We start from the raw sequence: 13573 nt of genomic DNA on the forward strand, positions 1-13573 counted from the left end.
TTATTACTTTAATTTAGAGGGCAGGTGGCTCTGTTACAGTACAACTGGTCCCCATGAGACACATAGGCAGTCTGTGTTAGATAAACAGAGTAATACAGTTGTACCTTGGAAGTCAAACAGAATCCGTTCCAGAAGTCCATTCGACTTTCAAAACATTCAAAAACCAAATTGTGGCTTCTGATTGGCTTCAGGAAGCTCCTGCAGCCAATCAGAAGCTGTGAAAGCCCCATCGGACATTTGGGTTCCAGAAGAAAGTTCACAAACCGGAACAATCTCTTCCGGGTTGTGGTGTTCAGGAGCCAAAACATCCAAGTTCCAGGGTGTTCGGGATCCAAGATACGAGTGTTACTTCATCTCCCACCCATCCCACTGGTATACACATATATAGCCTGACTTTTCTGTACCTGCACTTTAGTCATTCTTCTGTATTCCAGCTTTGGGTACAAGAGCGATTGCCTCTTGCTCAATCCACTGACCATGGCACAAACCTCCTGTCAGTACAGATGCTTACGAAGAAAACGCAGGTGAGTCTGTCCACCACCTCTGAGTTTTGTCCCCCCCCCCCAATTTAATATAATTGCATTTTGGAATGAACACATAGGCTGTGGCTGCAAACATCCAAAAGTTCAGTGGTGTCTGTATAATAGCTGTTAGCAAATGGAGTGGGAGGATTTCTCAAATATGCATGTACCAGGAGCTCTCCAGCTTTGCCTACTCACCACTCTCTGCCAGATGCCTCACCCTCTTGCCAAGCCTCCTCCCCTTACAGCTTGATTTGAGAGTGATGTTGTGTGGACAATGCTTCATAAATGGTGACACAGGCAGACTCTAGCCCACACTAAACACTGGTGTGTACAAACCCTGAGTCAAAGGGGTTCCCGGGGGGTAGGGTGGGGATGCAGGTAGATGCCAAAATGCTTCCCTCTGCAGCAGTCTGCAAGACCTGAATATTGCCATCATGTTAGACATTGTTGTCAGTAGCCCCTATTAATGACTACTCAGAAACCTTCAAATGGGTTTCTGATCTTATCCAAACCTCCTTAAAAGTGCCTCTGTCCCTTGCTAGACACTGCAGAAAGAAATTGCTGGCCATGCCCCACGCATTGAGGACGTCCTTTTCAGAGGGGAGGCCATGCTGGCTGGAGCGGAGGGGGATGGAGACTTCCGGGATACTGAAGAGCGCCTGAAGCAGCTGAGGGATTCCTGGAGCACTTTGCAAGAGGAAACGTCAAAGAGGTTGCAGCGCCTGGAAGAAGCAAGTGAGGCCCAGCGATATTACTTAGATGCTGGTGAAGCAGAGGCCTGGATAAGCGAGCAGGAGCTCTATATGGGGACTGATGAGAAGCCAAAGGTAAAGGTGCTAATATTGCTGGAAGCCACTACCACAACCCCAAGTCGGGGGTGGGGCAGTGGTGGGGCAGCACAGTGAAATGGGACCGGCCACTCCTGGGTTGGCTCCACTCCGGAGCAGGAGAAGATCCCATCAGTAACTGGAGGAGTTTTCTTTTCCCAGGATGAAGAGAGCGGCATTGTGATGCTGAAGAGACACCTTCGCCAGCAGAGGTCCATAGAAGAGTACGGGAAAAACATCAAGCAGCTGGCTGGCCGGGCTCAGAAGCTGCTCTCTGCTGGACACCCGGAAGGGTAAGTATGTTTGGTTGCTGTTTCCCAGTCTCTCAAAGTTTTGGAAGAGAACAGAGAGGAGATTTTTTAAAAAAAAGTTCTGTGGAGCGTGGTATCAACTGACCCCATCATAGATCCCATATCTTGTCATTTGCTCTCCGGAAAGGCAGCCCACTGCATATCTGCTGGATTGTGTCTTTCTTCCTTTGGCAGGCGATATGGCTCAGGCAAGGATATGGCTCCTTTGGTGTTTTTCAGGGAGGAGATAATCCGGCTGCAGGGGCAAGTAGACAAGCAGTATGCGGGCTTGAAAGACCAGTCTGAGGAGCGCAGGCGTAAGCTGGAGCACATGTGCCACCTCTTCAAGCTGAAGCGAGAAGTGGATGACCTGGAGCAGTGGATCGCGGAGAGAGATGTAGTGGCATCATCCCCAGAGATGGGCCAAGACCTCGACCATGTCACTGTGAGCAAGCACTGTCAGAATGTGCATTAGGCAGCCCATTGTGGCCAGGTGTCTTAGTCTCCCATCTCATGTGGATGAGGACAATGGGTGGTGAGTGGTGTTATTTGACTGCACACGGTCCAGTGGTGGCCAGATGAAACATTGCTGCTAGGTGGTACAGGGTGTGTTAAAATTCAATTGCATTTAACATACAGGGAACCCCCGGTGTATGCAGGGTTTAACCACTGCATGTTTACAAGTGGAATTTATCATTTATTCTTATGCTGGAAGACTCTGGATTGTTAGGGTATGGGAATCAGCCCACATGGCATAGTTAACTAATGTTGTAAGATTGAGTAAAGGCACAAACAAACAAGTATTTTTTTAAAAAAGTGGAATAATCTTGCTATGTACTGGTGCAATAAGGCACAAGAAAATAAGTAACCACATAGGCTGTTGCAAACTATTTAGTAATTTAAAGGATAATTTAATTTTCTTATTTTGTCCTCTTGATTACATATATATTTACATATTAATTCTCTCTTTTTTTCTTTTTTCCCTTTTAACTGTTAAAATGATCCTGTGTTTAATATATATTTTTGTATTTTCATGTATAGGCACTACCTTTTTTTATAACAAAAAACATGCAGCTTGGAGTGCAGAAATCACTATAGTTTTCTTCAAATATTAGGAAAGTAAAAGTGTGTTGGAGACATGGTGCTGTGTCCGCCAACCTTGCCACCTCTACTCCTGACCTTACCACATTCAGCAGCAAGGTCACAATTGGGCTTGCAAATGTGTTCCCTTGAACATGCTTACAAGCCTCCCTGTCCTTGGGAGCCCTGATCATGCAGGCTTCCCAGCCACATGGGGGACTTGTAAGCATGCTCAAACAAACTTGCTTAGGAGTCCCCTTCAGACCATGTTTCTATGTGATAGTCAGGGACAGGCTGGAGCACATGACGCTGTCACTCCAACATACCTGCACTTGGCTAAGGTCTGAAGAGAGCGTCTGTTATGACGAGAGTGGCTGTTGTAAGCTGTTTTCAGAAGAGCAGCCACACTAGTGTGCTGCAGAAAAAACAAGAAAGAACATTGTGGTAGCTTAAAGGCCAACAAATGTCTTGTGGCATAAGCTTTCATATGTGGCTTTTTCAATTTTGGATGACATCCTCCAACAGAAAAATAAAAGCACTCTTTTACACCACTATGCAAAATAAAAGAGCCCTACCCTCCTTTGCATATGGTATCCTAGAGAGAAAAAGGAGAAAATTGGCAGATTTTCTCCCCCCCCCCCCCCGTGTGTGTGTTCAAGTAAGTCTCGTGTTGTACTTTGGGACTGAACATGGCTTCTGGATCTACAGAAAGTGACATTGCATCCATTGTTGAATGAGATTAGACCTATTAGAATGCTCATGTTCTTTCTGGTTTGTTTCTTGGCTAGCTACTGCGAGATAAGTTCCGTGACTTCACCCGGGAAACAGGAAACATCGGGCAGGAGCGGGTGGACGGTGTCAATCTCATAATTGAGCAGCTGATTGATGCTGGCCACCCGGAAGCTGCCACGATTGCGGAGTGGAAGGACAGTCTGAATGAGAGCTGGGCTGACTTGTTAGAGTTGATTGATACCAGGATACAGCTGCTGGCTGCCTCCTATGAACTGCACAAGTTCTTCTATGATGGTGGTGAGATCCTGGTTCTCATTGAGGAGAAGCACAAGGAGCTGCCGGAGGAGTTGGGCCGGGACGTCAACACAGCAGAGTCTTTCCACAGGATGCACACAGCGTTTGAGCGAGACATACACTTGTTGGGACAGCAGGTAACCACATACCTTACAGGTCTATAGCTCACTACTGGAAGACATGGGGAACTGTATTGGTATAATCCCTGGTATAGATAAGAAATATATGTGTTTGAGCACTCCAGGGATACTCGTCCTTGACCTTCCACATTTTTCTGCCATCTGTGTGTCTTGGCTAAAGGGAAATTGAACAGGTCTAAGTGGCGTTTTCCAGATCTGATTGAAGTTAGCATCCTGCCTTGGAAGATTTTGGAACATAAGGAAAACAGTCTCTTCTGGCTTAACTGGCATACTTGATTTATTGCGCTATGGAGCCCAAACCAGATTCTCAATGTTTTCGTTTCCCTAAGAAACTGGTCCTTTGTGCTTCCATTTTAAAATTAGGAAACCATGTCTGGGAGAGACTTGATAGCCAGCATGCTTCCATACTGCTGGTATTTTTGAGCAGGCTTCTGCTGCATCTAACAAATTCAGGCTGCACAACAGACGCTTGATGTGGACCCTCTGAAAGAAATTTCCCCAAAAGCCGAGACTTTTTATAGTAAGGAAAGTGTTAGATAATGATGCAGACAAATCAGGCTGAATGCCCATTAAACAGGTTTTCTGGAAGTCACCCTAGTCTTAGGTGTGAAGTACCATATACACTCTTGGGTTGCAATATAAAGTTCCCTCTTCTCTGGCAGGTTCAGCATTTCCAGGAGGTGGCAGTACGCCTGCAGGCAGCCTATGCTGGGGAAAGGGCCGTTGCTATTCAGAAGCAAGAGCAGGAGGTGGTGAAGGCCTGGAAGGCCCTGCTGACTGCCTGTGAGGGGCGGCGGGCTCAGCTGGTTGACACGGCAGAGAAGTTCCGCTTCTTCAGCATGGTCCGGGACCTCATATCTTGGATGGAGAGTGTGATCCGGCAGATTGAAACACAGGAGAAGCCCAGGTAATAAGATGGAATGGGAATGGACTCTCCCCCCCCCCACTTTTTCTTTTCCCACCCAGATGCTAGAGAAACCATATGCACTGCAGTTCCTGGCATGCTGGTGCAAGCCTCAAGAGCTGCTTACCAAGTTCATAATCTTTTCCCCCCTTTAAAAAAAAATCAGCCCTGTGAGCTGTAACATTCTGGGAACCATCCTGGCTGAAAGCCAGTTGCACATCATATTTGCTGATTCAGGCTTTGAATGCCTTTTGAGACTGGTTTTCAGGAGATCTCCTACAACTTGAGAAGCAGTCCTTGGGCTTTTCAGCACCGCTGAGGATCGCTCAGTGTTAGTAATGTTCTGCTGCTTGTTTATTCTTCCATTATCTTCCCCGTTTAAAGGGATGTTTCGTCTGTGGAGCTTCTGATGAAACACCACCAGGGCATAAAGTCCGAGATAGACACCAGGCAGAAAAGCTTCACCACTTGCTTTGATCTTGGCAAAGCCCTGCTGCAGCGCAGACACCATGCTGCAGATGAGGTGAGGGCTCCCCAGCACAAGGTTTGTTGTGACAGATGACTAATACATACATATGCAAGATTGCATTAAGCATGGCTGCCCCCCACCTTAGGTTCCTGCGGGTGTTGGTGGAGGCAGTGGCTTTCTGGAACTAAGGTGCTTCCTCCTTCAGCCCTGAGTCCAAGTGGCATTTATGACAGAGCAGCCACTCTCCCCTTCTGACATTTTCAGCAACCCATTCAGAATTCTGTTTAGGGGAAGGGGAGCCTTTCCCATGAACATCTGTGACAGATGAGCAGGACAGCCTGCCTGACAGTCATTATGTCATCATATGAGTGACGGGTGGTTTGTCCCATCCACCTGTTAAAATCCCTTATGTGAGTTTCCCAAGCACCTGAGAGCCAGTTGGGAACCTTAGAACATGGGGCATTGTCAACCCTATGCTTGGCACTTTGGAAAGGCTGGCAAAGCACTTCTTTCTCCTGCCCATCAGCTGATGGGGAAAGTGTAAGGGAGAAAATGCAGCCAGCTTTTTGTAGGCATCAGTTGTGGAAGGGAGTTCTCCATTGCACAGTGCATGCCTGCAACCTCATGGTGTGTGTGTGCATTGCTCCAAGAGGGGGAAGAGGAGCTGTGGAGGGTGGAAAAAGCTTGAATAGGAAGGACAGTTCAGTGCCTACCACATGCATGGAGCAAATTATCATTTAAAGACAGGGTCTGCTGCCATGGCATAAGTGGGCCTGAGCTGCTCCCTATTTTGCCTGTGTTTTTGCTCATGCACAATAGTTTTAATTGTCCCAAGGAACTACAGAGTGAATAATCCCCACACTTCATCTATATTATGTGAATATCTAATAGGTATTCCATGCCTTCTGTCCACAACCCAGCACAGAGGGAAATCTGTGGTGTGCTTAGGTGTGCTTAGCTTTGAGCATCTGCCCATGTCATCATTGCTGTCTGCGTGTGCTGTCTTGGGGTTTTTTCTTGTAAGAAAGAAAAGCAGAATTCATGTAAGCATTATACATAATTAGAGCAGGAAACTCTGTGCACTTAACCTAACTGCCATGAAACCTGTGGCAGGGAGGGAGAGAGAAAACTTTCCTCCCTCTCCTTTTAGATAAAAGAAAAATTGATGCAGCTGGCAGAGAAGAGGAGGGAGATGGTGGAGAAGTGGGACAGGCGTTGGGACTGGCTTCGCTTGTGTAAGTATCCCACGAGTGTTTCCTAGGTGGGCTGACTCGAATGAGGCTTTTCCACACAAGTGGGCCCTTTTCCATGTAGGGCAAGGCCCAGCCATCAATGTGTGTGCATCCTACATGCTGTGTCATGGCCCTCTCTCTGGTTTCCCTTCTCCTCTTCACACACCAGTGCTCGAGGTATGCCAGTTTTCCAGGGATGCCTCAGTGGCCGAGGCGTGGCTCATTGCCCAGGAGCCCTATCTCTCCAGCGGTGATTATGGGCAAACTGTGGATGCTGTGGAGAAGCTACTGAAAAGACATGAAGCCTTTGAGAAATCCACAGCCACATGGGAAGAACGTTTTGCTGCCTTGCAGCGTCTGACCACAGTAAGTAGCCCATAGAAGGAAGAGCCTGCCAGCACTTTGTATGGTTAACAATAATGGAAACCTACTAACCAAGCTGGTTGGGAATACAGGGATCCAACTGTTGCCTCGGTTGTCGAACGTAATCCATTCCTGAAGACCGTATTACTTCCAAAACGTTCGACAACTGAGTTGCAAAGGGTGGTTGGCAAAGTCAGTTGGGGGGGGGGGGAGCGCAGTGGAAACCATTCGACTTCCAAGGCACATTTGAAAATGCAAGCAATTAGTTTTCGGCCTTCGGGTTCTGAAACATTCGGCTTCCGAGTTGCTCGAAAACTGAGGTACCACTGTATTATTAGAAAGCCTAGTTTGTGTTTCATTTTATTTTCATGTGAAGCTTTTCATAAAGCTCTTTCTTGAATATTTCTGCAGAGAGTATTAGGCTGAAAAATTAATAATTTGGAGATGAATATATGTATATTTGTCAGTAAATGAATTATTGGCCGAAACATTGGTTTCAATGCTTGTTATAGCACCCTAACGGCTGCTACCGGTAGTAACTCTCTCAGTAACCCTCTCAGTGCTAGACCCTAGAGCAGTGATATGGCAACATAAAAGGCAAATAGCACAGTGAAGTGCAAGATGGAGAAAATGTGTAGGTGTAGGAAAGGCAAAACTGACCCCTGAAGGGCTGGGGTAGATGAAAATGAGGTCACAGGTGCAACTGGGAATGGGGAGTGTCCTCTTTCACATCTACCTATACAAAAAAAAACCCCACCCTGTGTGTTCTTTAATATCTCTCAAAAATATTCTTTTTCAGCTTGAATTACTAAGGAATAGAACAATTCCAGAAGACCTTTCGCAGCACAAAGTGTCTAGGACCACAGACCTGGAGTTTGACTTTGAGACAGAGCCAGAACTTGAGATGGGGTAGGTTACATGTATGTAAGTTGCCCTTTGGGCTGTTATTTCCCCGAGCGTCAGCAGAACTCCATCAAAAACAGGCCACATCCTCAATTCCCAGACACAAGAACCACCCACCAACAGCATCTCCATTTTGTTAGGATTCAGTTTCAGTTTGTTGGCTCTCATCCAGTCCATTACTGCCTCCAGACACTGATCCAGAGATCATGTAGGGCCCCGGTCCAGTATACCTGAAGGAGCGTCTCCACCCCCATCGTTCTGCCCGGATACTGAGGTCCAGTACCGAGGGCCTTCTGACGGTTCCCTCGTTGCGAGAAGCCAAGTTGCAGGGAACCAGGCAGAGGGCCTTCTTGGTGGTGGCGCCTGTCCTGTGGAACGCCCTCTCATCAGATGTCAAAGAGAAAAACAGCTACCAGATTTTTAGAAGACATCTGAAGGCAGCCCTGTTTAGGGAGGCTTTTAATGTTTAATTGTTTTATTTCATTTTTCTGTTGTAAGCCGCCCAGAGTGGCTGGGGAAACCCAGCCAGATGGGCGGGGTATAAATAATATATTATTATTATTATTATTATTATTATTATTATTATTATTATTATTATTATTTAGCTTGCTGGACCTCTTCAACACTGCCTTATCCACATCTTTGGCTCACAATAAGTGAAACTCCTCTCATAACACTGAATAAGATGGTGCTCTCAAGATGAACAATATCAATTGATGTCCCAGGGGTGTAATTCCACAATTAGGATTAACATTTCTGTCCTATGCTGGAGTGCAACCTGAGACTATTTTTTTGAGTCTGGTGTATTGGCAGAGGCAACAGCTATCTCCTGAATGTAGAGTTGATCTTTGCTGAGTTGGAAAGGAAAAAAAAGGACTGAGATGCTGCCCTCTTGTGGCTGTGAAAACTATCCTACTTAACCTAGGGCTGAGATTCCTAGTGTCTTTGTTGCTGTTGTTCCTTACTGAGTTTGGTTGTATGGGGTTGAGTTCTGGGTTTTGCATGCACATTATTTACACAACTGGAAACATCAGCTCCACACTCTGCACCGCTGTAATCCTGCAGCCCCCCCCCATCTGTTCTGGAAGGTACCTCCTCCTCTATTAGTGGGCATCTCTGCTCAAGCAATAGTACAGGGAGGATGACTTATTCTGCTCCATGTTGTTTCCATTTTATATACTGGACTATGTTCTTCTGTGTTTACTTTAGGCCTGAAGAAGAGGGGGAGAAGAAGGAGGAGTTAAGTTTAGAAGATGCCATTTCTCCTGATGCAGAAGACTCGTCACTGGTCAGTTATCAGTTTTAGTTCCTCCTTCCTGGAAACCTCCACAGCTTAATTCAGTTATCCAGTTTTGTTGCATCTTTGTAAAAATACACAAAATGTATCTTTCTGGCAAAAGAAAGAGAAAAAGGATTCTCTTATGTTCAGTTATTTAGAACTTTAACTTGCAGTGCTCTTCACAGTCTTCTTCTTTGATAGAGTAAACATTGGGAAATTTGGAGCCATCGGGAAATTTGGAGCCAATATGTATATCTGCAAAATGGATCTGTTAAATAAAGATTAATGTTACTATTTTAATATGTACTTTCTCAACCTGATGCTCTTCAGATGTTGCTGGACTGCAGCTCCCATCATCCCTGGTTATTGGCCATGCTGGGTAGAGCTGATAGTTAGTTGGAGTCCAGCAGCGTCTGGGAACCTAAGGTTGGGAAAGGCTGTTCTAGAGTTCCCCCAAATTATATTTTTGCTGTAACAGGTCCTTCATAGACTCACTTGCATATATATTTTGAACTGGAGAGCTGCTGTATTCTCATTGAAGGAGCTACTGTATCTGACAGTGTCTAATACTTATAGCAGGTGCACAGTTTTGACCGTACATGATTAGTCTGTTAACTACACACATTTCTCAGTTAGGATCCTGGCAACAACACACAAGCCCAGCAGTGTGCTTTTTGAAATAGTTTCGGTGTCAGATACCTTAAACCCAGGGTATCATAAGTAGTGTGGCTAGATGGAAAAGAAGACAAGATTTCTGGTCATTTAATAGTGGTGTAGAGGAAGGCATTTGTGCAGAAGTACATTGGGTTTAGAGCTCTGGATGTAGGTACAGTACAGTATCTGATAGTTCTTGTAGAAAAAGTGTGAAGTCAGGTGGAGGAAGAGTACAAACACTCTTAGCTTAATCATTGACCCACCTTCTCTGGAGTGATTCCTGAGGCACTTTCCTCTTTGCAGGCCTGATCCTGAGCTCTATATGAAGCCAAAGAAACTCCTGGCTTCCAAGTGATTTTAATTAGTCCAGCCGCATCAAATGAATGAATGTTTCAAAGATATTCACCACCTGATCTCCCTGCTGTTCCTGTGGAGTATTTCCTGTTCCCTACCCACAGCTCCGAATGCTGTATGGATCAAGAAGTCAAATGTTTATTTGAAACCCAACTGTATCCAGAAGAGAGGGTTGTTTTATGTATATATATATATTTTCAGGCATTTGGGAAACCCTTTTGAAAAGAAGATCTGATCTGTCTGGGGACTTTGTATCCAACTTGGCCACTCCAACAACGTATTTTTTTTGTACATTGTTTTTAATAAGCATTTGCTTTCTTCTTTATTCCATTCTGCCCTTTTAAGGAATCAAGATAGGCCTTGTTGTACTCATGGTGAAAAGAAAGTGATGAGCAAAATTCCAGCATGGGCTACTCAGGCCCACATCCCAGGTTGCTCTATCGTCTTAGGATCCGAGTTTCATTCTCTTGCAAGGGAAGAATGTGTCAGGTGTATTGATGCGTAAATCAGAATACATTTTAACGCTAATGAGTAGGTGCAATGCAATGGCCTGGTGAGAAGAAGAGTGGAGTGATTGAACCTACAGAAATGCGTAAAATACACTTATAGTTAGTGAAGAGAAATCACAAGATGGAATTCATGTCTGCATTGCTGCCTTTGTTAGCAATTTATAGAGTGACCATGGCCTTCCTGGAAAAGTGGGCTGCTTTTTGTGCTTATAAAACGGAAGATCATGGGCAACGAATGGATGATGGTGAAGGTGCTGTGATTATGACATTTCTTAAAATCAACTAAGAAAGAACCATACCTAAAAGATTTCTTCCTATGTAGCTGTGATATTATTAATCTTACAGGTGCTTCCAGAAACATCAAAATGAATTGTTAGGACAATCCCTGCTATATCAGAGGCGCCCAAACTCATGGAAACTCTTAATTCTTCTTTTTTTAAAAAGTTGGGCTTACTTTATTATGCATGGTGCCCCCTGGCACACAGGTACAAAGGAAGACCTGTGGCAATGCACCTCAGCATAACATGCCAACAAAAAGCAGTTCTTTGGTTGCATTTCACTTTTGCTATAAATCAGGTCTGAAGAACCTATGGCCCTCAGATGTTGCCAAACCACATCTCCTTTCAAACTGACCCATTGGCCAGTGACATCTAGAGGCCCACGGGTTCCCCACCCCTTCTGTAAATGGATGCTTGTTACTGCAGATAGATGTGGTAGTAGCTCTCCTTCCACATGTACTTCTCGACGTGATTCAGAGGCACCGTGGCTTCACAAAATAAGCCCCAAACACGCAGTTAAAGTTTTCCTAAGCAACAGAAGCACAATGCAGCCAATAAATGTTCTACTTTGTTCTAAAAAGGCTCATTTGTTGGAGTGTGAAGACACAGTATTAAGGCACAGTAATCTCAGTCCTGCACACTCACCCACATGTGTGCATCCGCATCCGTTTTCATTTTGTATTTATCCAAGGCAGTTGTGTATCTGAACATCTAGAAACTCCACAAGTATCTACATTGGAAAGCACAAGCCATCATTTCAAGAGGATCGGTCTTCGCCACATACACTAATCAGGTCTTTCCTCCTACATGATGATTGATAGGTGCTTCCTCATTAACAGTGCAAGACACACAGCTCATCAGATAATCTGCAGCCAGGCCCTTCTTGCTGCCAACTTCTTTCCACTACTCTTACTCATCCCTGCACTGTCCACCAAAATATCCACAACTCTGCCAACACTTTTGTTGCTTTCTGTAAGCCTTTGCGCTTCTCTGTGCCGTTGTTTCTCTCAGCCTTCTTTCACTTTCCCCCTTCTTCTTAGTCTTACTGCTCTTTTTCCCCCTTAAGCAGCTTGCTTACAATATCTTGAAAATTTTCTTTGTGTCCTGTTGCCGCCAGCTTAATATCTGAGGACAAAACCTCAATGTGCCTTTAATGGACAAGTCATCCAAAGTACTCCTTGGGAGTAACAACAACAACAACAACTACTACTACCGTGTTTCTCATATTATAAGACATGTCTTATATTTATTTTTTCCTCAAAAAAACACACTATGGCTTATTTTCAAGGGATGTCTTATTTTTTTCCTCCTCCTCCTGCCGCGGCCGGCATTGCTGCTGCTCCTATCACTATGTCTTATTTTCGGGGTATGGCTTATATTCCTTGAATGCTTAAAAATCCTGCTATGGCTTATTTTATGGGTATGTCTTAAAATATGAGAAACAGGGTACTACTACTACTACTACTACTACTACTACTATTCCTGGGCTTAATCTGTGCCTGTCGTCCCCTCTTATGCTTCTTCCCATGCATACTTGCTTCTTTCTTCCCAGAATACATGAGCCTCCTTCCATTCTTGCCCCGCAGGCTTTGGGCCATACTTGGGAGTAGGGTGCCAAGCAGCACTGGTGTCTTCTCTGAACCTTTGTTTAGATCAGTTGATGCCAAGCCTCCACCTCTGCAGTAAGTGCCTGTCTGAAACAGCCTCTCCAGTAGTCAAGCCATTTTGCACCTCACAGGTTCGCTGTTAAGGATAAATCCTGGAGGAGTGTTTTGAAGGAGGCCATCCTGCCCAAAAAAGAGAGAAGGGAATCTCTGCTGCTGTTGCTGCTTGTCTCTCATATCTGCTTCCATCCAGCCTTTTCTACTAACTTGGTGACAATTACTGGCCTTGACATTTGTGGCAATTGGGTATGCATGCTGCACACTGCAAAGTAAGTTGTGGCTAATCACAAAAGAAGGCAGCAACTTGAAGCCACTGTTTTCTCAGTACACACGCTTGCAACAAACCCTCACTTGTAAGCATTTCCCCCCCCCCGCAGGCGATTCAGAAGCCATTTTTCTTAAGTCCCCTGGGGACTGACTATTCTGTAATATCAGTTTTCTTCTGGGACCGGTTTATTGTGACCATCCACTCTCTGCAGGTATTTAAGGTCTTGGAGCTTTGCTCCTCCCTGTGGAATAGCTGATCACTGTCACAGTGGCAAAGGCCAAGTGTCTGGATAAGGTGCCCTGCAAAAGAGTAACTACTTTTGAGAAAACAAGTCTTTGTGGAGCTGTTCACAAAGTTGAGTTTCTATGGATTCCAGCAGGCATTGGGGCAGCTTGTTCCATACCTTGTCTTGTTCACTGTGGTGTATCAAAAAGGCCTGTTGCAATGAGATAAGGAGGGCAGAGGGTACCAGGAAAAGGAAGCACAGCTGTAGTTTATATAGTCAAACGGTTTAGATTTTTCAGGTGTTTCTGTCACAGCACTGAAAAATAAATGCACTCGGGAATCCCAGCCAGCCAGCAGATGACAGCACGAAAGGACAAGGCATTGGACCACAGGGTCTCCACCATAGCCATAAAAGCCATGTCACAACTGATTAAATGAATGTACTGTATCATTCCTATAACTTGCCATGTTATGACAAGACAGCTTTCACTGTTGTTGTGCTCATGGCAGGAAGCCTTGATTAGCAGTGGTTTCCTACAGCGTGCTTACGTGGTAAAATAGGCACCTGTGCTCTTTTATCACAG

The 13573-nt window shown here is 45.1% G+C and overlaps 1 protein-coding gene across 8 annotated transcripts in view; it reads left to right on the forward strand.

Moving 5' to 3' along the window:
• Positions 1-13573, forward strand: part of SPTB (spectrin beta, erythrocytic) — a 101984-nt gene that overhangs the window by 65851 nt on the left and 22560 nt on the right. For 6 of the 8 annotated variants that reach the window (XM_060277819.1, XM_060277833.1, XM_060277825.1 and 3 more), the window contains 11 exons: positions 435-524; positions 1067-1351; positions 1514-1644; positions 1882-2086; positions 3510-3884; positions 4550-4794; positions 5176-5335; positions 6411-6495; positions 6662-6858; positions 7655-7764; positions 8968-9046. In XM_060277819.1, the coding sequence (XP_060133802.1) occupies positions 435-524; positions 1067-1351; positions 1514-1644; positions 1882-2086; positions 3510-3884; positions 4550-4794; positions 5176-5335; positions 6411-6495; positions 6662-6858; positions 7655-7764; positions 8968-9046 (1962 nt within the window). Of the gene's footprint in view, positions 1-434; positions 525-1066; positions 1352-1513; positions 1645-1881; positions 2087-3509; positions 3885-4549; positions 4795-5175; positions 5336-6410; positions 6496-6661; positions 6859-7654; positions 7765-8967; positions 9047-9994; positions 10778-13573 lie in introns of those variants that run through there. The other 2 variants (XM_060277845.1, XM_060277844.1) reach the window with 2 other exon arrangements.

The sequence above is a fragment of the Zootoca vivipara genome, chromosome 1 (assembly GCF_963506605.1).
Source record: "Zootoca vivipara chromosome 1, rZooViv1.1, whole genome shotgun sequence".
Classification (NCBI taxonomy): domain Eukaryota; kingdom Metazoa; phylum Chordata; class Lepidosauria; order Squamata; family Lacertidae; genus Zootoca; species Zootoca vivipara.